Source organism: Pristiophorus japonicus, chromosome 3 (genome assembly GCF_044704955.1).
Source record: "Pristiophorus japonicus isolate sPriJap1 chromosome 3, sPriJap1.hap1, whole genome shotgun sequence".
NCBI lineage: Eukaryota > Metazoa > Chordata > Chondrichthyes > Pristiophoridae > Pristiophorus > Pristiophorus japonicus.
The window spans coordinates 78055269-78080348 of record NC_091979.1 but is presented as its reverse complement, the minus strand read 5'-3'; the positions used below and the strand labels follow the sequence as shown (position 1 = coordinate 78080348).

The 25080-nt window shown below is 46.0% G+C and overlaps 1 protein-coding gene across 4 annotated transcripts in view; it reads right to left on the bottom strand.

Annotated features, from left to right (window-relative positions):
* The window catches only part of cfap221 (cilia and flagella associated protein 221), a 431960-nt gene that overhangs the window by 323392 nt on the left and 83488 nt on the right, over positions 1-25080 (bottom strand). For all 4 annotated transcript variants that reach the window (XM_070874512.1, XM_070874515.1, XM_070874508.1 and 1 more), the window contains exons 5-6: positions 17109-17204; positions 15901-16001 (exon numbers count right to left, since the gene is read on the bottom strand). In XM_070874512.1, coding sequence (XP_070730613.1) covers positions 15901-16001; positions 17109-17204 — 197 coding nt within the window. The remainder of the gene's footprint in view (positions 1-15900; positions 16002-17108; positions 17205-25080) is intronic.

Below are 25080 nucleotides of genomic sequence, written 5' to 3'. Positions count from 1 at the left end.
CCACCAAGTCGAAGGACCCGACCAGGTCCCTCAACTTCTCCATCGCCGTCATGCTCTGCGGGGCACCGGAGCGGTCCCTCGCCTCGAGGGTGCAGTTAAAATCCCCCTCGAGGATAATGCAGTCGCCGACGTCGACGGAGCCAAAAAGAGCGGACACTTCTTCGAAGAAGCGCGCCTGCTGCGGGCCGGGCTGAGGGGCGTACACGTTCACGAGATGGAGCGGCACGTCCCCCAGGTGAACCGTTACGTGCAGCAAGCAGCCTGGCACGGGCTCCTCGACCACCAAGATCTCCGGCTGAAAATGCGGGCCCAGCAAGATGGCCACCCCACTAGAAGTGGCGGTGAAGTGGCTCATGCGGACCTCCTTGCCATTCCAGGAGCCACGTGGCTTCGTCTCCCGGAACGGTATGGGTTTCTTGCAGGAAGCACACCGCATATTTCCCCTCCCGCAGGAGCGAAAAATTGTCAAATCTACGACGTGCCCCTCTGCCGCCGCTGATGTTGAGGCTGGCTATGGTTATCTTCATGGAAAAAGCATAGTGCAACCTCTACCTTAACCTATTGCGGGGGAGGGAGCAGAGTCTTTTGTTGACCTCCACTCCTTCAGCAGCCCAGCGAGGAACTTTTTGAGCCGGCGCAGCTCAAGGCCTTGCGCCCTTGATAAGGGCCCGCCCGCAGCCATGGTTTTAGCGGCGACGCGGACGGAAGCGATGAGCAGCCCCGGCTCGGACCATCTTTCCCGGGCCAGATGGGCTCGGTTGCGGCGACCCTGGCTCTCGACCCAAAAGTCCCGGAGATCCTCCACGGGAATGAGGGGGGACTCAGCGGCGGGCACGAGGAGATCCACCGCCTCACTGGCGATGGACTCGAGATCTTCACCCGCGTCCTCCACCGAGTCCCCGTCCTCCTCCGGGAGGTCGCCGCTAGCAGCCGGCCCGTCGACCGCACGAGGTACGGCAAACGGCCCGGCTGCTCCATCCGGTCCTGGCTCTGCCCCGATCCCACCCCAGGATCGTCGGCAGAGGAGTCCCCACTGGGCTCTTTTAGAATTGGTGCTGGGTCGGGAAGCGACAGCGGAAGGGGTTCCTCCTCCGCCCCAGGAACCGGGGAACAAGGAGAGACCCGGCCATAGAAAATCCCCAGGCCCTCCAAGCGCTCCAGCTCCAAAGTAGGGGGCGAGGGTGGGTGTTCCTCCCCCTCCCCGCCGCCACCCCCCGGCCCAGCGTGTACAGATTCATTAAAAGTGTTAATACTTTGTATTTCTGCCGAGTCGAGCAAATCCCGGGGGAAGTTGGATATTGGCTGCGCGGGCTCAGGTTCGGCCTTTTCGGCCCCGTCCGCCTCAGTCCCCGGGACGCTCGACCCGGCGGCTACGCATTCTTCCGCTGGCCCCACGCCCCCCATGACAGGCAGATCTTTCACGCCATCCCCGGGAGGCAGCGGCTGGGCAGCCTCGACTGCCTCACCCTCCCCGGGGACAGATTCCTCGTGCCTACGGCGCAGTTTGGGGGCGCCGGTGGGGGACGCGGGACACGCGGCGGGCACCGACTCCTCCGCGGAGGGATGTTGTTCCCCCCCCGCCTCATTGGAGCAGTGCCTCCTTTTTTTCCTGGGGGGGCACGGAGACAGGGAGACACCCGTGTCTGCCGAGGCCTCCCGCTCCACTCCCCCCTTTTTCTTATCTTGCCCGCGCCCGAACACCTCTGCGGTATTAGTCAAGGGCACGGGCTCAGGGCACCCCGCGCTCGCCGGTGATGGGGTTGGGCCGAGCGCGGTGAACAGCTTGTCTGGCGCACTAAGGGGACCCGCCTCTAGGTGTTTCGCCTTCTTCTGCGCCTTCTTTCCGGCCGGACGCTCTCCCTCCCCCCCGCCGGAGGCCGTGAAAACAAAGGCCCCCGACGATGCCCGCGCACCCACAGCTCCCGGCACGCGGACGCTACTAGGGGGAGGGGTGGCAGCGGCGCCAGCCTTGTCCGCCCTCGGTGGTTTGGCGGCTTTGGAGGCATGGCACCGCACGCCGTCCGACGTCCAAAAGACGCGGTAGGCAGTCCCCTCGTGCACCACATTAAAATTGCCCTCTGTCGTCTCTTCCCGCGCCAGCCGGACAAAGAGCTGGCGGCGGAAGGAGAACACATGGCGCAGGCTGTTCTCCCTGAGGCCAAGCGGTATGGGGTTGATCCCCGACCTTACCTCCCCCAGTTCGTGTAGGTGAGGGAGGAGGAGCTCAGCGGGAACAAAGGGCGGGACGTTTGATAGAATGACCCTCTGCGCGGTGGCCTCGAGAGGGTCCACCGGCAGGAACGCCCCGCCCACCGTGAGCCCCTTTTCAATGGCCAGGGACACCGCCCGCTCCGACCCCAGGAAGAACACGGCCTTCCCAGACATCTTGGAGGCTGCGACAATGGCCGAGGGGCCGACTACCCCAGCCATCGCCGCACGCACTCCTCAATGCTCATTGTGGGGTGAGTGTAGCTCTTGACCCAGTGTTTCGTAGTTATAAGTCTGAATGGTGGCAGGGCAGCAGGTGGCGCAGGAGGTGCCGTGGATGTGGATGCCGCCTGCGCATAAGTCCTAGCTGGCCCTGCCACCGGCGTAGATGGGGTCGCCATCACGGGGTCCCTTTAAGGGCTACACCCACTCCAAAGTCACAGGCCTTAATGGTCTTTAAATGGCCTCGTTTAATAGACTGAGCAGAGGAGCTCTTAACGAGGCAACCTCTCCCCAGTTGACAATTGGGGAGGGGCCTTGCTCCCTCTGCTCAGTTGTCTTAATTGTTTTATATTTTTCCAATCAATTTGGGAGGAAAAGGGCTCTCAGAGAGAGAGGGGAGAGACAGAGAGTAACAGAGAAAGAGAGAGGGGGTGGGAAGGGGGGAAACTGCGAGGGCAGGTCTCCCCTCGCAGCTGTGGGTGGGTGCAATCCCCAGATGGCAAACAAAAATAGTCTTTGGGGTGGTCTTCGGGTGAGGGGAGAAGATGTCTTCACCTGGTGCAGCTGGAGCCACACAGGCACACACTCCCAACGATGTTTAATTAGGGTGGATTAATTGTTTCTTCAGCCCGGTAGCTCCAGCTATCCCAGGCTAGGCAATGGGGGAGGGGTGCTTCAAAGGAGTGTGGGGCCTAGTTGTAAGCAAGGCCCCCACACACACTTCCACACACACACACCCCCCGCGATGTTCCGGCCCCCGACTGGTCTTCTTTCCTCCCCCCACCGATACAGCAAAGTCTTTTAGGGACTGCACCAATACACCCACCTGTAGAATGTTAGAGTCTCCCTCCTTCCACACTGGATGTTGTTGTTGGTCTTTCCCCCTCTCTCCAACTCTTTGTAGAAATGGTGAAGTTGTTCAAGTTTTCTGCTTTTTCCTCCTCTCCCTCTAGGTGAAAGTTGGTGGTGAAGCCCCTTCCTTCCTTCCTTCCTTCTCTTCCTGGGCTGATTCACAGGCCCAGCCAGGAGCAAAAGCAGCAGCTCCTTCTCTCACTGCTCACAGCTCCAACTGTTTAGGCCACGCCTCCACTGCTCCACAATTGGCCCAGGTGCAGCAGCTAATCAGGAAGGCGAATGGAATGTTGGCCTTCATTGCGAGAGAGATGGAGTACAAAAGCAGGGAGGTCCTGCTGCAACTGTACAGGGTATTGGTGAGGCCGCACCTGGAGTACTGCGTGCAGTTTTGGTCACCTTACTTAAGGAAGGATATACTAGCTTTGGAGGGGGTACAGAGACGATTCACTAGGCTGATTCGAGAAATGAGGGGGTTACCTTATGATGATAGATTGAGTAGACTGGGTCTTTACTCCTTGGAGTTCAGAAGGATGAGGGGTGATCTTATAGAAACATTTAAAATAATGAAGGGATAGACAAGATAGAGGCAGAGAGGTTGTTTCCACTGGTCGGGGAGACTAGAACTAGGGGGCACAGCCTCAAAATACGGGGGAGCCAATTTAAAACCGAGTTGAGAAGGAATTTCTTCTCCCAGAAGGTTGTGAATCTGTGGAATTCTCTGCCCAAGGAAGCAGTTGAGGCTAGCTCATTGAATGTATTCAAATCACAGATAGATTTGTCGAGGAACCAACTAGGGGGGAGGCCATCTTAGACTGGGTGTTGTGTAATGAGAGAGGATTAATTAACAATCTCATTGTGCGAGGCCCCTTGGGGAAGAGTGACCATAATATGGTGGAATTCTGCATTAGGATGGAGAATGAAACAGTTAATTCAGAGACCATGGTCCAGAACTTAAAGAAGGGTAACTTTGAAGGTATGAGGCGTGAATTGGCTAAGATAGATTGGCGAATGATACTTAAGGGGTTGACTGTGGATGGGCAATGGCAGACATTTAGAGACCGCATGGATGAATTACAACAATTGTACATTCCTGTCTGGCGTAAAAATAAAAAAGGGAAGGTGGCTCAACCGTGGCTATCTCGGGAAATCAGGGATAGTATTAAAGCCAAGGAAGTGGCATACAAATTGGCCAGAAATAGCAGCGAACCTGGGGACTGGGAGAAACTTAGAACTCAGCAGAGGAGGACAAAGGGTTTGATTAGGGCAGGGAAAATGGAGTACGAGAAGAAGCTGGCAGGGAACATTAAGGCGGATTGCAAAAGTTTCTATCGGTATGTAAAGAGAAAAAGGTTAGTAAAGACAAACGTAGGTCCCCTGCAGTCAGAATCAGGGGAAGTCATAATGGGGAACAAAGAAATGGCAGACCAATTGAACAAGTACTTTGGTTCAGTATTCACTAAGGAGGACACAAACAACTTTCCGGATATAAAAGGGGTCAGAGGGTCTAGTAAGGAGGAGGAACTGAGGGAAATCTTTATTAATCAGGAAATTGTGTTGGGGAAATTGATGGGATTGAAGGCCGATAAATCCCCAGGGCCTGATGGACTGCATCCCAGAGTACTTAAGGAGGTGGCCTTGGAAATAGCGGATGCGTTGACAGTCATTTTCCAACATTCCATTGACTCTGGATCAGTTCCTATCGAGTGGAGGGTAGCCAATGTAACCCCACTTTTTAAAAAAGGAGGGAGAGAGAAAGCAGGGAATTATAGACCGGTCAGCCTGACCTCAGTAGTGGGTAAAATGATGGAATCAATTATTAAGGATGTCATAGCAGCGCATTTGGAAAATGGTGACATGATAGGTCCAAGTCAGCATGGATTTGTGAAAGGGAGATCATGCTTGACAAATCTTCTGGAATTTTTTGAGGATGTTTCCAGTAAAGTGGACAAAGGAGAACCAGTTGATGTGGTATATTTGGACTTTCAGAAGGCTTTCGACAAGGTCCCACACAGGAGATTAATGTGCAAAGTTAAAGCACACGGGATTGGGGGTAGTGTGCTCACGTGGATTGAGAACTGGTTGTCAGACAGGAAGCAAAGAGTAGGAGTAAATGGGTACTTTTCAGAATGGCAGGCAGTGACTAGTGGGGTACCGCAAGGTTCTGTGCTGGGGCCCCAGCTGTTTACATTGTACATTAATGATTTAGACGAGGGGATTAAATGTAGTATCTCCAAATTTGCGGATGACACTAAGTTGGGTGGCAGTGTGAGCTGCGAGGAGGATGCTATGAGGCTGCAGAGTGACTTGGATAGGTTAGGTGAGTGGGCAAATGCGTGGCAGATGAAGTATAATGTGGATAAATGTGAGGTTATCCACTTTGGTGGTAAAAACAGAGAGACAGACTATTATCTGAATGGTGACAGATTAGGAAGGGGGAAGGTGCAGCGAGACCTGGGTGTCATGGTACATCAGTCATTGAAGGTTGGCATGCAGGTACAGCAGGCGGTTAAGAAAGCAAATGGCATGTTGGCCTTCATAGCGAGGGGATTTGAGTACAGGGGCAGGGAGGTGTTGCTACAGTTGTATAGGGCCTTGGTGAGGCCACACCTGGAGTATTGTGTCCAGTTTTGGTCTCCTAACTTGAGGAAGGACGTTCTTGCTATTGAAGGAGTGCAGCGAAGATTCACCAGACTGATTCCCGGGATGGTGGGACTAACCTATCAAGAAAGACTGGATCAACTGGGCTTGTATTCACTGGAGTTCAGAAGAGTGAGAGGGGACCTCAGAGAAACGTTTAAAATTCTGACGGGTTTGGACAGGTTGGATGCAGGAAGAATGTTCCCAATGTTGGGGAAGTCCAGAACCAGGGGTCACAGTCTTAGGATAAGGGGTAAGCCATTTAGGACCGAGATGAGGAGAAACTTCTTCACCCAGAGAGTGGTGAACCTGTGGAATTCTCTACCACAGAAAGTAGTTGAGGCCAATTCACTAAATATATTCAAAAGGGAGTTAGATGAAGTCCTTACTACTCGGGGGATCAAGGGGTATGGCGAAAAAGCAAGAATTGAATGGCGGTGCAGGCTAGAAGGGCTGAATGGCCTGCTCCTGCACCTATTTTCTATGTTTCTATGTTTCTATAGATAGATTTTTAACCAATAAGGGAATTAAGGGTTATGGGGAGCAGGCGGGTAAGTGGAGCTGAGTCCACGGCCAGATCAGTCATGGTCTTGTTGAATGGCGGAGCAGGCTCGTGTGGCTAGATGGCCTACTCCTGTTCCTAATTCTTATGTTCTTATGTTATCTTACATGTTTCGATAAGATCACCTCTGATTCTTCTGAACTCCAATGAGTATAGGCCCAACCTACTGAACCTATCTTCATGAGTCAACCCCCTCATCTCCGGAATCATCTATGTCATGATACAATAAACTCCTACCATCCCATTTTCTACACTTGATAGTACAGATTTGAGTTTTGAAATGACAGGCTAGATTTTCAATGATTTCAATAGGAATGAAAATCTGTGATGGGTGACCAATCCATAAAGCCAGTTTTACACCTGGATGCCAAGTTAAAAGTTAATGACGGTTTTTCCAGGCGAGGTGTTTATTAAACAGAACTGAAGAAGAAAGTCACAAAAATATCTATTTTCTAAATAAAGAAAATACTCATTTGTCAGATTGTCATTATGCTGTGCTATAATTTTAAACAAGGTCCTGCAACATTATTTTTCAGTAAGCAAAGTTCACATTTGCATCCGGAGTTGCACAAGTATAAAACTGATATATATTCTTGTTTTGTTAAAATGATTGTTAATCATTTCCCATTTTTCCAATGATTGTTAATCATTTCCTATTTTTCCAGTACTTAAAGTGAGATGATCAGGCTAAACGCGAGTGTTTCCCATTGTGTACAATAATACAGCACACGCCTTAAATGTGTCCAGTCAGGAGTCAATCGAAGTAATGCTTGATTTACACCTTTCCAGCATCTCAACAGCAACATAATAGTCCAAACAACAATAGGAGATGTTCAAACAGATGTATTGGGCCTAAAATTCTGGCCTCGCAAAAGCCGGTTTTCGGGGCGTGATGCGCATGCGCCAAAAACCAGCTTTTCCGATCTGTCAAGATTTCTCTTGATAGATCCTCCACATCCCCGGGAGAAGGACATTCGCGCGGGTGAGATTGGATTATTTGCCCAACTCATGCCCAGCGAATGTCCTTCAAATTCTTACGCCTGGTAAAAGCAGGCGCATAGTCTACTTTTACTAGCGTAGGAGTTTTAAAACATGTAAAAATTACATTTAAATACACACTTTTATAGTAAAATCCCTGACCACTAAGGTAAGTTTAAACCCTATTAAAACACATTTTTTTAAAAATCCAAAAAATATTTGTGTTTTCTAAAACATTAATTTCAATTAATTTTAATTTCAATTAATATGAGTTGTTTTTTTAATTTATTATGTTGTGCTTCTTATTTCAGAGGTTAATTCTCATTGATAATAATGGGAACTCGTAAAAACATTATTATCAATGAGAATACTGAAGAGTGATTGGTGGTCCAGGCCCACGTGACTCCAGCTTTTTCATACTTACAGGCAAGTCACCTTCCCATACGCTACACATGGAATGAAAGCCTCCCACCAGAATCGAAGGCGCCTCCAGGATTACCAGCTATTTTCTTAAAAATATTTCGGATCGGAGGCGTTCATCCGAAGGAAGCTTTTTACCCCCAATGTATTTAAAGCAGGAGCAGAAATGTTTTAGGTATGTTTCCGTAATGGATTTCATAACTGGGGTGTGGCAGAGATGATTGAAGCAGCTGTGGAAAGAAGGATGACTCTGCTTGACTCACCAGGGGGTCGAAACTCCAAAGGCTTGCAGTCAAAAAGCATTCGTAGAACTCATCGAAAGGGTGAACTCATTGGGCATATGCTTCTGGACAAGGAAGATGGCCAGTAAGAAGCTTAATGCATCAATTAGAGCAAACATGTAAACTTATATGAATACAATAATGACATCTGCAAGTTTTGTATGGCCAAATAGGTTGAGGTGCTTCTTCAGTAAGTAACACTTGAAACATTCAGGCCATGGAGGCAATACAGAGAAGAACCATAAGAATGATTCCCAGGATCAGAAGGTTGAATTAGGAGGAAGGATTGGAGAAACTGGGGGATATAATTTTGAGGCCTCTCGCCCATCAGAACAGGATGGTAGTACCCTGAAAATGGCATGAAGAACTTACCATAAGAACATAAGAAATAGCAGTAGGAGTAGGCCACATGGCCCTTCAAGCCTCCTCCACCATTCAATAAGATCGTGGATGATCTTCGACCTCAACTCCACTTTCCCGCCCGATCTCCATATCCATTGATTCGTCTAAAGTCCAAAAATCTATCTATCTCATCCACAGCACTCCGTGATAGAGAATTCCTAAGATTTACAACCCTCAGTGAATTTCTTCCTCATCTCAGTCTAAAATGGTCGATTCCCTATCCTGAGACTATGCCCCCTAGTTCGAGACTCTCCAGCTAAGGGAAACAACCTCTCAGCATCTACCCTCTCAATTCCCCTCAGAATCTCATATGTTTCAATGAGATCATCTCTCATTCTTCTAAACTCCAGAGAGTATAGGCCAATTCTACTCAATATCTCATCACAGTCTAACCTCTCATCCCAGGAATCAATCTAGTGAACCGTTGTTGCACTACCTTCAAGGCAAATATATCCTTTCTAAGATAAGGAGATCAAAACTGTGCACATTACTCCAGATTTGCTCTCATCAATTGTATAATTGCAACAAGACTTCCTTACTCTTGCAATAATGGGCAAAATGTGATTTGTCTTCCTAACTATTTGATGTACCTGTATGCTAACACCTAAATCTCTCTGAACACCTTTTAAAAAATATTCTGTTTTTCTATTCTTCCTTCCAAAATGCAGAACCTCAAATTTCCCCACATTATACTCCATCTGCCATCTTACTGCCCACTCACTTTACCTGTCCATATCCCTTTGCAGACTCTTATCCTCCTCACAGCTTACTTTCATACCTAACTTTGTATTATAAGCAAGACTGGATACATTACACTCATTCCCTTCATCTAAGTCATTAATCGAGATTATAAATAGCTGAGGCGTAAGCACTGATCCTTACAGCACCTCACTAGTTACAGCCTGCCAACCAGAAAATTGCCTGTTTATTCCTACTCTCTCTTTTCTGTCCTTTAACAAATCCTCAATCCATGCTAATATATCACCCCATTCCGATGAACCGTAATTTTGTGTAATAACCTCTTGCATGGCTTCTTATTGAAGGCTTTTTGAAAATCCAAATACACTACATCCACTAGTTCCTCAATATCTATTCTGCTAGTTACAACCGCAAAAAACTCTTAAAAGTTTTGTCAAGCACAATTTCCCATTCATAAGTCCATGTTGGCTCAGCCCAATGAGAGAATGTGGGGTCAGAGGACAAGTAGCAGAATGGATAACTAGCTAGCTTCAAGACAGAAAGCAGAGAGTGGGGTAAAAGGACTAAAAAATGATAAAGGGAGGGAAGCTAGATTATGAAAGTAAACTAGAACAAAACATAAAAACAGATATAAAGAGTTCCTGCAGGTACATAAAAAGGAAAAAAGTGACTAAAGTAAATGTTGGTCCCCTGGAGGATGATACTGTGGAATTAATAATGGAGAACAGGGAAATGGCAGAGACGCTGAAGAAAATTTTTGTATCAGTCTTCATGGTAGAAGACACTAAAAACAACCCAATAGTGGATAATCAAGGGGCTATAGGGAGGGAGGAACTTAATACAATCACTATCACTAATGAAGTAGTACTCGGCGGACAGGTCCCCTGGACCTGATAGCTTACATCCTAGGATCTTGAAAGAGGTGGCTGCAGAGATAGTGGATGCATTGGTTGTAATCTACAAAAATTCCCTGGATTCTGGGGCGGTCCCAGCGGATTGGAAAAGCGCAAATGTAACGCCCCTATTTAAATAAGGAGGCAGACAAAAAGCAGGAAACTATAGACCAGTTAGCCTAACATATGTGGTTGGGAAAATGCTGGAGTCCGTTATTAAGGAAGCAGTAGCAGGACATTTGGAAAAGCATAATTTAATCAAACAGAGTCAGCATGGTTTTATGAAAGGGAAATCAATTTTGACAAATTTGCTTGAGTTCTTTGAGGATGTAATGAGCAGAGTGGATAAGGGAGAACCAGTGGATGTGTTGTATTGGATTTCCAGAAGGCATTCGATAAGGTGTCACATAAAAGGTTACTGCACAAGATAGAAGTTCACAGGGTTGGGGGGTAATATATTAGCATGGATAGAGGATTGGCTAACTAACAGTAAAATGAGAGTCAGGATAAATGGGTCATTTTCCGGTTGGCAATCAGTGACTAGTGGGGTGCCGCATGGATCAATGCTGGATCCTCAACTATTTACAATCTACATTAACGACTTGAATGAAGGGACCGAGTGTAATGTAATCAAGTTTGCTGATGAAACAAAGATGGGTGGGAAAGCAAATTGTGAGGACACAAATTCTGCTAATGGATATTCTGCAAATCTTTCCTATCAATTTTTGGATCCATGATTGATCATCTATCCCTATCTAGCTCTAACTATCTTTCCAAGTCGCCACTTGGTTTGCGTCATCGCGCAATTTCCCTATCTCTATCCCTATTCTAAGTTTGAAAGGTATTCACCAGATTGTCCTGGATCTCGTTCAGACACTACCTGAGAACCAGCGAGTGGCTAAACTTTCCTCAGACTTTTGAAACCGGGGGAAACTGGAGCAGTATTGAAATCATACTCACTCCAGTGGCCACTTTCCCCTCGTCTCGTCCAAGGCTAGTCTGGCTCTTAATTCGCAAGTTTTCGGCAGTCGTCTGTTGAGATCCCACTTCTGACACCAAATGTAAATTCCCGGATTCTTTTACTTCAATCTGGTTCAGTAAAATTACTGAGTCGAATACCTCTTGTGCTTTGAACAAAGCAGTCTTTATTACCGGCCAGTAAGACCTATCAGACAGAAGATATACTCTCTGGATAGAGCGTACACACTCCCTACGGATAGGTGAAGTTACATCGTAAAGCGTCAACAGTTATACAGTTTTGAAATCAGATAACAAAATACAAATGGATTGACAGTCTAACTCAGCCACTCATTAGTCAATCTATATGAGATGTTCTTCTTGAAAGCTCAAGCATTGCCTCTAAATGTTTCAATCTAATGGTGTGACTATTAACTGAGACCTTGCAATTCTGCAGATTTATTTCATGTTACAATTAGATGTCATTGGCAGGAGTAGTGACTTGAAACCTTGAGACAGACTGTTAGCTATGCTGATGTTGCACTATTTGCAATCTGACATTCTCCCAGCTATTCTTCCATGGCTTATACATTTTCATATATCCCGTTTACTTTACTGTCCTTAATTCCATATATTCCGTTCACATATCCACACCGCATGGATCAATGCTGGATCCTCAACTATTTACAATCTACATTAACGACTTGAATGAAGGGACCGAGTGTAATGTAATCAAGTTTGCTGATGAAACAAAGATGGGTGGGAAAGCAAATTGTGAGGAGACAAATTCTGCAAATGGATATAGACAGGCTAAGTGAGTGGGCAAAAATTTGGCAGATGGAGTATAATGTAGGAAAATGTGAGGTTATCCACTTTGACAGAAAAAATAGAAAAGCAAATTATAATTTAAATGGAGAAAAATTGCAAAGTGCTGCAGTACAGAGGAACCTGGGGGGTCCTTGTGGATGAAACACAAAAAGTTAGTACGCAGGTACAGCAAGTAATCAGAAAGACAAATTCTTATGCATGATGGAGATATTTTTCCCTCTTTATCTCACAAAATCCTTAATAATTTTGAACATAGTTTCCTGAGGCATTGGGACCACTTCTGGGGGAGGTGGGACTTGTACAAGCCGGACGGGTTGCATATCAACAGAGCCGGGACCAATATCCTTGCAGGGGAGGTTGCTAGTGCTGTTGGGGATGGTTTAATTTAGCTTGGCAGGGGGATGGGAACCTGAAAATAGATTCAGTAGAGAGGGGAGTAAAGCTGGAATTAGAAAGCAAAAATAAAGAAAGTGAGTTTGAAGGAGAGATGAAACAAGCAGGAAAAAAAGATGAAAAAACAAACTTAAAGGCACTTTGTCTTAATGCACATAGCATTTGTAACAAAATAGATGAGTTGGCGGTACAAATTGAGACAAATGGGTATGATCTGATAGCCATTACAGAGACGTGGTTGCAAAGAGACCAGGACTGGGAATTAAATATGCAGAGGTACTTGACAATCCGGAAGGACAGACAGAAAGAAAAAGGAGGTGGGGTTGCTCTATTGATAAAGGATGGAATCACTGCAATAGTAAGAAACGATATTGTCTCAAATGATAAAGGGGTTGAAACAGTTTGGGTGGCGATAAGGAACAATAAGTGGAAAAAGTCACTGGTGGGCGTAGTCTATAGGTCCCCTAACAGTAGCAACGGTCGGAGCATAAACCAGGAAATAGTGGGGGCTTGTAAAAAGGGAACTGCAATAATCATGGGTGATTTTACCTCCATATTGATTGGACAAATCAAATTGGTCAGGGTAGCCTTGAGGAGGAATTCATAGAGTGCGTAAGGGACGGGTTCCTTGAGAAGTATGTAACGGAACCAACCTAGGGGCAGGCTATCTTAGATCTGGTCCTGTGTAATGAGACAGGATTAATAAACAATCTCCGAGTAAAGCATCCCCTCAGAATGAGTGATCATAGCATGATTGAATTTCAAATTCAGATGGAGGTTGAGTAAGTTGGATCACTAACCAGCGTACTAAGCTTAAACAAAGGAGACTATTAAGGTATGAGGGCAGAGTTGGGTAAAGTGAACTGGGGAAATAGATTAAAGTGTAGGACGGGTTGATGAAGTGTGGTGTACATTTAAGGAGATATTTCACAACTCTCAAGAAACATCTATTCCAGTGAGGAGGAAAGGATGTAGGAGAAAAGATAGCCATCCGTGGCTAACTAAAGAAATAAAGGACGGTATCCAATTAAAAACAAGGGCATTCAAAGTGGCCAAAACAGAAGACTAGGAAGCTTTTAAAAGCCAGCAAAGAACGACTAAAAAAAATGATTAAGAAAGGGAAGATAGACTATGAAAGTAAACTAGCACAAAATATAAAAACAGATAGCAAGAGTTTTTATAGGTATATAAAAAGGAAAAGAGTGGCTAATGTAAATGTTGGTCCCTTAGAGGACGAGACCAGGGAATTAGTAATGGAGAACATGGAGCTGGTAGAAACTCTGAACAAATATTCTGTATCAGTCTTTATGGTCGAGGACACTAACAATATTCTGACAGTGGATAGTCAAGGGGCTATGGCGGGGGGGGAGGGGGTGGGGGGTGGAACTTAACACATTCACAATTACTAAGGAGGTGGTACTCAGTACGATAATGGGACTAAAATAAAATAAATCCCCTGGACCTGATGGCTTGCATCCTCGGGTCTTAAGAGAAGTAGCGGCAGGGATTGTGGATGCATTGGTTGTAATTTACCAAAATTCCCTGGATTCTGGGGAGGTCCCAGCAGATTGGAAAACTGCAAATGTAACTCCCCTATTTAAAAAAGGAGGCAGAGAAAAAGCAGGAAACTATAGACCAGTTAGCCTAACATCTGTGGTTGGGAAAATATTGGAGTCCATTATTAAAGAAGCAGTAGCAGGACATTTGGAAAAACAAAATTCGGTCAGGCAGAGTCAGCATGGATTTATGAAGGGGAAGTCATGTTTGACAAATTTGCTGGAATTCTTTGAGGATGCAACGAACAGGGTGCATAAAGGGGAACCAATGGATGTGATATATTTGGACTTCCAGAAGGCATTTGACAAGGTGCCACATGAAAGGTTACTGCATAAGATAAAAGTTCATAGTGTTGGGGGTAATATATTAGCATGGATAGAGGATTGGGTAATTAACAGAAAACAGAGAGTCGAGATAAATGGTTCATTCCCTAGTTGGCAACCAGTAACTAGTGGGGTGCCGCAGGGATCAGTGCTGGGACCCCAACTATTTACAATCTATATTAACGACTTGGAAGAAGGCACTGAGTGTAACGTAGCCAAGTTTGCTGACGATACAAAGATGGGAGGAAAAGCAATGTGTGAGGAGGACTCAAAAAATCTGCAAAAGGACATAGACAGGCTAAGTGAGTGGGCAAAAATTTGGCAGATGGAGTATAATGTTGGAAAGTGTGAGGTCATGCACTTTGGCAGAAGAAAAATCAAAAAGCAAGTTATTATTTAAATGGAGAAAGATTGCAAAGTGCCGCAGTACAGCAGGACCTGGGGGCACTTGTGCATGAAACACAAAAGGATAGTATGCAGGTACAGCAAGTGATCTGGAAGGTCAATGGTATTTTGGCCTTTATTGCAAAGGGGATGGAGTATAAAAGCACGGAAGTCTTGCTATATAAGGTATTGGTGAGGCATACCTGGAATACTGCGGCAGTTTTGGTTTCCATATTTACGAAAGGATATACTTGCTTTGGAGGCAGTTCTGAGAAGGTTCACTCGGTTGATTCCGGGGATGAGGGGGTTGACTTATGAGGAAAGGTTGAGTAGATTGCGCCTCTACTAACTGGAATTCAGAAGAATGAGAGGTGATCTTATCGAAACATATAAGATTATGAGGGGGCTTGACAAGGTGGACGCAGAGAGGATGTTTCCACTGATGGGGGAGACTAGAACTAGAGGGCACGATCTTAGAATAAGGAGCCGCACATTTAAAACTGAGATGAGGAGAAATTTCTTCTCTAAGGGTTGTAAATCTGTGGAATTCACTGCCTCACAGCTGTGGAAGCTGGGACATTGAATAAATTTAAGACAGAAATAGACAGTTTCTTAAATGATAAGGGGATAAGGGGTTATGGGGAGCGGGCAGGGAAGTGGAGCTGAGTCCATGATCAGATCAGCCATGATCTTATTGAATGGCGGAGTAGGCTCGAAGGGCCATATGGCCTACTCCTGTTCCTATTTCTTATGTTCTTATGTTCTTATAAGCATATCACAGGAGATAAAAGCAGAATAAATCACTGTAAAAGCTTTCATTCAATGTTTGGGTGGACCACACTGGAGATCAAAACATTTTGCACATGTGTGCACCATAACTGAGATGAATATGTGACTCCATCATCCTTTGTCATATCTGCTTGAAACATTTGAAGTGGATGGTTGACTGCAAGGCAGGCTGTTGTGAGATATCGGCTATAAGAGCACAACCTTGTATAACCTGACGACATCAGAACACAGCTGCAACCAAGCAATCAAGGTGACGTACTCCATCATTCAGGAAATAATGAAGTGAAAATTTGTTAAGGACGGGATATAATATAAGCCAATCACTATATGCACAATGATACATAACCTCCTCATCAAGAAGAGACTCTTCACTTCTAAATAAATGAGGAACACACCCATGTCATTGTTCAAGGACGTCAGTAATATATCCAACTCTAAAAGCAGAAAATTTAGTTCAATTGTGAAGGTAAGGTAAAGATCTTCAGTAACTAAAAGTAACATTATAAACTTACCTTTGTCCAAGAGGGATGTCTTTTATAGTTATGCAAGCAGGAAAATCAACTATATTTGCAACTGGATAAGCATGCACAGGAACAAGTAGTGTGTCACCTCCCTGGCAAAAAAATACAATAATTATTGTTTACAATGTATTTTATATATTATGAAAATTAAAAATTTAAATGAAGAAACTAAAAAAAATGACACAATCCCCCAGAAAATTGGCAACCAAACAGATCTCAATATAGACTTACAGCATGTGAAAACAAGTAGTTACAGTAAGAATGCCTGTTGTAGTTTAAGCTGCAGGCATGCCCAACATTCTATCACTTTTGCAGGTGAAAAAACCTGCACAAAGGGGAAAAATTCAGCTACTTACCACCACGAGTTACCACCGGTTTCCTAAAAAAAAAGTGGCTGCCACTCTAACGCCCTTCTCTGGCATGGAACTCAGCGGCCACCATTTTGCTGAGTGCTGCCCCTGGACATGTAAATCTGGAGAGTGTGACATTAGTCAGCTTGCAGGTTGACCTGCTGAGTATTTCCAGCATTTTCTGCTTTAAATTTCAGATTTTATTTTAGATTTCCAGCATCCGCTCACAGAGGGAAGAGGAAGAGGCAGAAGAAGATGGCGCAGAAGAGGAAGGCGCAGAAGAGGAAATGGCAGAAGGATGCAGCCCAGACAGCTCCCTTCTGGCCAGGATATTCAAGATGGAATCATCTGCCTGTGGTACCAGTGACCACAACCACAATTCCCCTTTCAACATTTGTCCCACACCTTACCTTCCCGCTGTTACTGACCATCACAGCAGTCCAATAGAGCATCAAGGCACTTCTTAAACTTGGATTTCTACCAGATGCAGTTATACTGCATATGATGTGAAAACAAATAAAGAGACCAGATAGCCACAGAAAGGTTTTAATTTCTTCAAATTCGACTTTTGGTTTATAAAATGACATATTGCATTATATTAACTTTTGCAACTGCTTAACTCTACCAATCATCATCTACATGGTCAAAGTCTATTTTTGATTTATTTGTGTAGACAAAGATATATAAGTACATGCACTGGCATTGCTGTAATGAGCCCTTGTACACTTCAGAAACATAACTCCGATAAAAGTAAAAATAAGATTAAATTAACATAGCCTTCAACGATGTGGACCAAAACAAAATCATCTTGCACAATAGCCACCAGTGGAAAATAATTTAAAGACTCACCTTACAATGAATGCGAATACTGTCATAGTAATACCGCCATTCATTTGGGCAGAAATCAACTGTAACAGTAAATGACATTCCAGGGACCAGATGATTCTATGAGATAGATTACAAGACAAGTAAATTCCCTAAAAATATAAAACATGTTGGTAATACAACACAATATAACAAAACAACTTTATTATCTCACACTATATTATAAACAACTTTTTGTTAATGTTAAATTTACAAAATGAAAACCAAAACATACTACATTTAACAACATACATGTTCTTTCATCATTGTGGCCTGGACTTGAATTCAGAACAGACAGAATAAAGTTTTCTCTCTAACATCTGTGCATCTACTTTCCTGTTTTAGTATAGCTTTTCAGATTTCCTCATCATGGCCACCCTGCTTGACTTCATTTTCCAACATGTATCCCATCTTAACTATCATGATAGCAGCAGAACACCCATCTCCAAATCCAACCATAGTCTTTCCATCTATTCCTCCAACTCCTCCACTTTAAAATATATACCCATCTGCATGCCTCACAGCACTCCTTCAGGAACATAAGAACATAGAATTAGGAGCAGCAGTAGGCCACTCGGCCCCTCGAGCCTGCTCCGCCTTTCAATGTCATGGCTGATCTTCTACCTCAACTCCACTTTCATGCATTATCCCCATATCCCTTGATTCCCTTAATATCCAAAAAACTATCATTCGCTGTATTGAATATACTCAAAGACTGAGCGCCTCCACAGCCTTCTGGGGTCGAGAATTGCAAAGATTCACCAACCTCTGAGTGAAGAAGTTTCTCCTCATCTCAGTTCTAAATGGCCTACCCCTTATGACCCCTTATTCGGAGACTGTGACCACTGGTTCTCGACTGCTCAGCCAGGGGAAACATCCTCCCTGCATCTACCCTGTCAAGCCCTGTAAAAATGTTGTATGTTTCAATAAGATCACCTCTCATTCTTCTAAACTCGAGAGAATATTGGACTAGTCTACTCAATCTCTCATCCCCCAAGCCCCCATCCTAGGAATCAGCCTGGTGAACCTTCATTGTACTCCCTCAATGGCAAGTATACCCTTCCTTAGATAAGGAGACCAAAATTCTACACAATAATCCAGGTGTGGTCTCACCAGGTCCCTATATAATTGCAGTAAGACGTCTTTATTCTTATACTCAAATCCTCTTGTAATGAAGGCCAACATACCACTTCCTTTCTTAATTGCTTGCTGTACCTGCATGTTAACTTTCAGTGATTCGTGTACAACCAACATTTCCCAATGTCTCACCATTTAAAAAATACTCTGCTTTTCTATTTTTACGACCAAAGTGGATAACTTCACATTTCTCCACATTATGGGCCCAATTTTCCACACGCGCCTAGAACGGCGCAGTCCCGACCTGGACGCCCGTTTTTCGCGCCACAAAGTGCGCCTAAAAAAATCCTCGGTATTCTCCACCTACTTGCAGGTCCTCTGGCCCTCGGCGCAGCCAGCACGAGCTGGGGGGGAGGGGGGGGAGCCAGGTCCCTGCGCTGAAAACAGTGCCGGGACCTCTGCACATGCGCACTACAGTCGGCACGCAAGTGCAGTAGCTCCAGGCGCCGAACTGTGTGGGAGGGGCCCGAAGCACGCAGCTCCTAGCCTTGGCTGAATGGCCTCACTGGGGCTGCGTGAATAAGGCTCCTCCCATGGCCAGCTCCTGCTTCTCCCCCGCCGCCCCCTCCCCCCCCCCGACCAGACCCGACACCCGCTACCCCCTGCCTCCGGACCAGACCCGACACCCGCTCCCACCCACCCCGCTGCCTCCGGACCAGACCCGACACCCGCTCCCCCCTCTGCCTCCGGACCAGACCCGACACCCGCTCCTCCCCCCCCCCCCGACCAGACCCGACACCCGCTTCCCCCTCCCCCACCCCGACCTCCCGACCCGACCCGCGCTCCCCGCCCCCCCGACTGGACCCGACCCGACCCGCGCTCCTGTTCCCGCTCCCCGACTGGACCCGACCCGACCCCCCGACTGGACCCGACCCGACCCGCGCTCCTGTTCCCGCTCCCCGCCTCCCCCCGACCCGACCCGCGCTCCTGTTCCCGCTCCATGCCCCCCTCCCCGACTGGACCCGACCCGACCCGTGCTCCTGTTCCCGCTCCCCGCCCCCCCGACTGGACCCGACCCGACCCGCGCTCCTGTTCCCGCTCCCCGACTGGACCCGATCCGACCCGACCCAACCCACCGTCTGGACCCGACCCGACCCGCGCTCCTGTTCCCGCTCCCCGCCTCCCCGACTGGACCCAACCCGACCCGCGCTCCTGTTCCCGCTCCCCGCCTCCCCGACTGGACCCGACCCGACCTCCTGTTCCCGCTCCCCGCCCCCCCCCGACTGGACCCAACCCGACCCGCGCTCCCGCCCCCCGTCCCGACCCCCCCCCCCCCACTGGACCCGACTCCCGCTCCCGGACTGGATCCGACCTGACCTCCCCCCCTTACCCCCCTCTCTCTCTCTCTCTCCCCCCCCATCTCTCTCTCCTCTCCCTCCCCCTCCCCCCTCTCTCTCTCTCTCTCCCCCTCTCCCCCCCTCCCCCCTCCCTCTCTCTCTCTCTCTCTCTCTCTTCCCCCCCCCCCCCGCCCGCGAAGCGAATCTCCCCGACCCGACCCAACCCAACGCCACCTACCTGTAAATCTGGTGCTGGGGACGGGCCCTGCCCGAAGTCTCGGGCCGGCCCGTTCAGCCTTCGGACCCGAAAGGCCTGCCTGAAGCACTTTCACACAGGTAGGAAGATGGTTTATTTAATCTTTTCTTTGCTTATAAATGTTTATTCAGGTTGGATTTATTTGTATAATATTTGTATAAGTATAAATAAGGATTTATTGTAGAATTTAATGACTTCACTCCCCCCCCACCTCGTTCTGGACGCCTAATTTGTAACCTGCGCCTGATTTTTTAATGTGTAGAACAGGTTTTTTCAGTTCTACAAAAATCTTCACTTGCTCTATTCTACTTTAGTTTGGAGTACGTTTTCACTGTGGAAACTTTGAAATCAGGCGTCAGTGGCCGGACACGCCCCCTTTTGAAGAAAAAATTCTGTTCCAAAGTAGAACTGTTCTACCTGACTAGAACTGCAGAAAAAAAAATGTGGAGAATTGCGATTTCTAAGACAGTCCATTCTCCACCAGTTGCTCCTAAAAATCAGGCGCAAATCATGTGGAAACTTGGGCCCTATATTCCATTTGCCATGTTCTAACCCACTTGCTTAGCCTGTCTATATCGCCTTGAAGTCTCTTTGCATCCTCCTCACAACTTACATTCACATCTAGTATTGTATCATCAGCAAACTTGGATATATTACATTAGCCTAAAATCTGTGGTTGGGAAAATGTTGGAGTCCATTATTAAAGAAGCCGTAGCAAGATATTTGGAAAAAAATAATTCAGTCAAACAGAGTCAGCATGGATTTATGAAGGGGAAATCATGTTTGACAAATTTGCTGGAGTTCTTTGAGGATGTAACGAACAGGGTGGATAAAGGGGAACCAGTGGATGTGGTGTATTTGGACTTCAAGAAGGCATTTGACAAGGTGCCATATAAAAGGTTACTGCACAAGATAAAAGTTCACGAGGTTGTGGGTAATATATTAGCATGGATAGAGGGTTGGCTAACTAACAGAAAACAGAAAGTCCGGATAAATGGTTTATTCTCGAGTTGGCAATCAGCAACTCGTGGGGTACTGCAGGGATCAGTGCTGGGACCCCAACTATTTACAATCTATATTAATGACTTGGATGAAGGGACCGAGTGTAACGTAGCCAAGTTTGCTGACGATACAAAGATGGAAGGAAAAGCAATATGTGAGGAGAAAACAAAACATTTGCAAAACATAGAAACATAGAAAATAGGTGCAGGAGCAGGCCATTCGGCCCTTCGAGCCTGCACCACCATTCAATATGATCATGGCTGATCATGCAACTATACATACCCCCTGATCCCTTTAGCCGTAAAGACCACATCGAACTCCCTTTTGAAAATATCCAACGAACTGGACTCAACAACTTTCTGTGGTAGAGAATTCCACAGGTTCACAATTCTCTGGTTTAAAATGTTTCTCCTCATCTCGGTCCTATATGGCTTACCCCTTATCCTTAGACTGTGACCTTGGTTCTGGACTTCCTCAACATCGGGAACATTCTTCCTGCATCTAACTTGTCCAATCCAATCAGAATTTTATATGCTTCTATGGGATTCCCTCTCATTCTTCTAAAGCTTAGTCGATCCAGTCTTTCTTCATATGTCAGTCCTGTCATTCCGGGAATCAGCCTGGTGAACCTTGCTGCACTCCCTCAATAGCAAGAATATCCTTCCTCAGATTAGGAGACCAAAACTGCACACAATACTCAAGGTGTGGTCTCACCAAGGCCCTGCACAACTGCAGCAAGATCTCCCTGCTCCTATACTCAAATCCTCTCGTTATGAAGGCCAACATGCCATCTGCTTTTTTTACTGCCTGCTGTACCTGCATGCCTACTTTCATTGACTGATGTACCATGACACCCAGGCCTCGTTGCACCTCCCCTTTTACTAATCTATCACCATTCAGATAATAATCTGCCTTCCTGTTTTTGCCATCAAAGTGGATAACCTCATACTTATTCCCCATTATACTGCATCTGCCATCCATTTGCCCACTCACCGAACCTGTCCAAGTCACCCTGCACCTCTTAGCATCCTCCTCACAGCTCACACTGCCACCGACCTTACTGTCATTTGCAAACTTGGAGATATTTCCTTTGTCTAAATCATTAATATGTATTGCAAATAGCTGGGGTCCCAGCACTAAACCTTGCGGTACCCCTCTAGTCACTGCCTGCCATTCTGAAAAGGACCCGTTTATTCCGACTCTTTGCTTCCTGTTTGCCAACCAGTTCTCTATCCACGTCAATACATTACCCCCAATCCCATGTGCCTTAATTCTGCACACTAATCTCTTGTATGGGGCCTTGTCAAAAGCCTTTTGAAAGTCCAAATACACCACATCCACTGGTTCTCCCTTGTCCACTCTACTAGTTACATCCACAAAAAATTCCAGAAGATTTGGCAAGCATGATTTCCCTTTCATAAATCCATGCTGACTTGGACCGATCCTGTCACTGCTTTCCAAATGCGCTGCTATTACATCTTTAATAATTGATTCCAGAATTTTCCCCACTACCGATGACAGGCTAACCGGTCAATAATTCAATTTTCTCTCTCCCTCCTTTTTTAAAAAGTGGGGTTACAATAGCTACCCTCCAATCTATAGGAACTGATCCAGAGTCCATGGAATGTTTGAAAATGACCACCAATGCATCTACTATTTCTAGGGCCACATCCTTAAGTACTCAGGGATGCAGACTATCAGGCCCTGGGGATTTATCGGCCTTCAATCCCATCAACTTCCCTAACAGCATTTCCTGACTAATAAGGATTTCCCTCAGTTCCTCCTTCTCGCTTGACCCTCGCTCCCCTAGTAGTTTTGGAAGGTTATTTGTGTCTTCCTTAGTGAAGACAGAACCAAAGTATTTGTTCAATTGGTCTGCCATTTCCTTGTTCCCCATTATGCATTCATCTGATTCTGACTGCAAGGGCCCTACATTAGTCTTCACTAATCTTTTTCTCTTCACATATCTATATAAGTTTTTGCAGTCAGTTTTTATGTTTGCTGTCTGCCTCTGCTGAATTCTAAATTTCTCCCAGTCCTCAGGTTTACTGCTTTTTCTGGCCAATTTATATGCCTCTTCCTTGGATTTAACACCATCCTTAATTTCCCTTGTTAGCTACAATTGAGCCACCTTACCCGTTTTATTTTTATGCCAGATAGCAATGTACAATTGTTGTAGTTCATCCGTGTGATCTTTAAAATTTCTGCCATTGCCTATCTACCATCAATCCTTTAAGTATCATTCGCCAGTCTATCCTAGGCAATTCACGTCTCATACCATCGAAGTTACCTTTCTTTAAGTTCCGGACCCTAGTCTCTGAATTAACTGTGTCACTCTCCATCTTAATGAAGAATTCTACCATATTATGGTCACTCTTCCCCAAGGGGCCTCGCACAATAAGCTTGCTAATTAATCCTCTCTCATTACACAAGACCCAGTCTAAGATGGCCTGCTCTCTAGTTGGTTCCTCGACATATTGGTCTAGAAAACCATCCCTTATATACTCCAGGGAATCCTCCTCCACCGTATTGCTACCAGTTTGGTTAGCCTAATCTATATGTAGATTAAAGTCATCCATGATAACTGCTGTACCTTTATTGCACGCATTCCTAATTTCCTATTTGATGCCATCCCCAACCTCACTACTACTGTTTGGTGGTCTGTACACAACTCCCACGAGCGTTTTCTGCCCTTTGGTGTTTCGCAGCTTTACCCATATAGATTCCACATCATCCAAGCTAATGTCCTTCCTTACTCTTGCGTTAATCTCCTCTTTAACCAGTCACGCTACCCCACGTCCTTTTCCTTTCTGTCTATCCTTCCTCAATATTGAATACCCCTGGATGTTGAGTTCCCAGCTTTGGTCACCCTGGAGCCATGTCTCGGTAATCCCAATTACATCATATCCGTTAACAGCTATCTGCGCAGTTAATTCATCCACCTTATTACGAATGTTCCTCGCATTGAGACTCGAAGCCTTTCGGGCTTATTTTTTTAGCACTCTTTGTCCTTTTAGAATTATGTTGTAATATGGCCCTTTTTGATTTTTGCTCTTGATTTCTCTGCCCTCCACTCTTACTTTTCTCCTTCCTACCTTTTGCTTCTGCCCCTTTTTTACTTCCCTCTGCCTCCCTGCATAGATTCCCATCCCCCTGCCATATTAGTTTAAACCCTCCGCAACAGCATTAGCAAACACTCCGCCTAGGACATCGATTCCGGTCCTGCCCAGATGCAGACCGTTCGGTTTGTACTGATTCCACCTCCCCCAGAACTGGTTCCAATGCCCCAGGAATTTGAATCCCCCCACTTGCACCATTCCTTAAACCATGTATTTATCTGAACTATCCTGCTATTCCTACTCTGACTAGCATGTGGCACTGATAGCAATCCTAAGATTACTACCTATGAGGTCCTACGTTTTAATCTAGCTCCCTAAATTCAGCTTGTAGGACTTCATCCCATTTTTTAACCTATATCGTTGGTACCTATACGCACCACGACAGCTGGCTGTTCACCCTCCTCCTCCAGAATGCCCTGCAACCGCTCCGAGGACACAGACCAGCTAAGTGAGTGGGCAAAAATTTGGCAGATGGAGTATAAGGTTGAAAAGTGTGAGGTTATGTACTTTGGCAGAAAAAAAAATTGATGAGCAAGTTATTATTTAAATGGCGAAAAATTGCAAAGTGCTGCAGTACAGCGGGACCTGGTGCATGGAACACGAAAGGTTAGTATGCAGGTTCAGCAAGTGATCAGGAAGGCCAATAGAATCTGAGCCTTTATTGCAAAGGGGATGGAGTATAAAAGCAGGGAAGTCTTGCTACAGTTATACAGGGTATTGGTGAGGCCACACCTGGAATACTGCATATAGCTTTAGTTTCCATATTTAAGAAAGGATATACTTGCTTTGGAGGCAGTTCAGAGAAGGCTCACTAGGTTGATTCCGGAGATTAATGGGTTGTCTTATGAGGAAAGATTGAGTAGGTTGGGCCTCTACTCACTGGAATTCAGAAGAATGAGAGGTGATCTTATTGAAACGTATAAGATTGTGAGGGTGCTTGAGAAGATGGATGCAGAGAGGATGTTTCCACTGATAGGGGAGACTAGAACTCATGGGCATAAGCTTAGAATAAGGGGCTGCCCATTTAAAACTGAGATGAGGAGAAACTTTTCAGAGGTTGTAAATCTGTGGAATTCGCTGCCTCAAAGAGCTGTGGAAGCTGGGTCATTGAATAAATTTCAGACAGAGATAGACAGTGTCTTAACCGATAAGGGAATAAGGGGTTA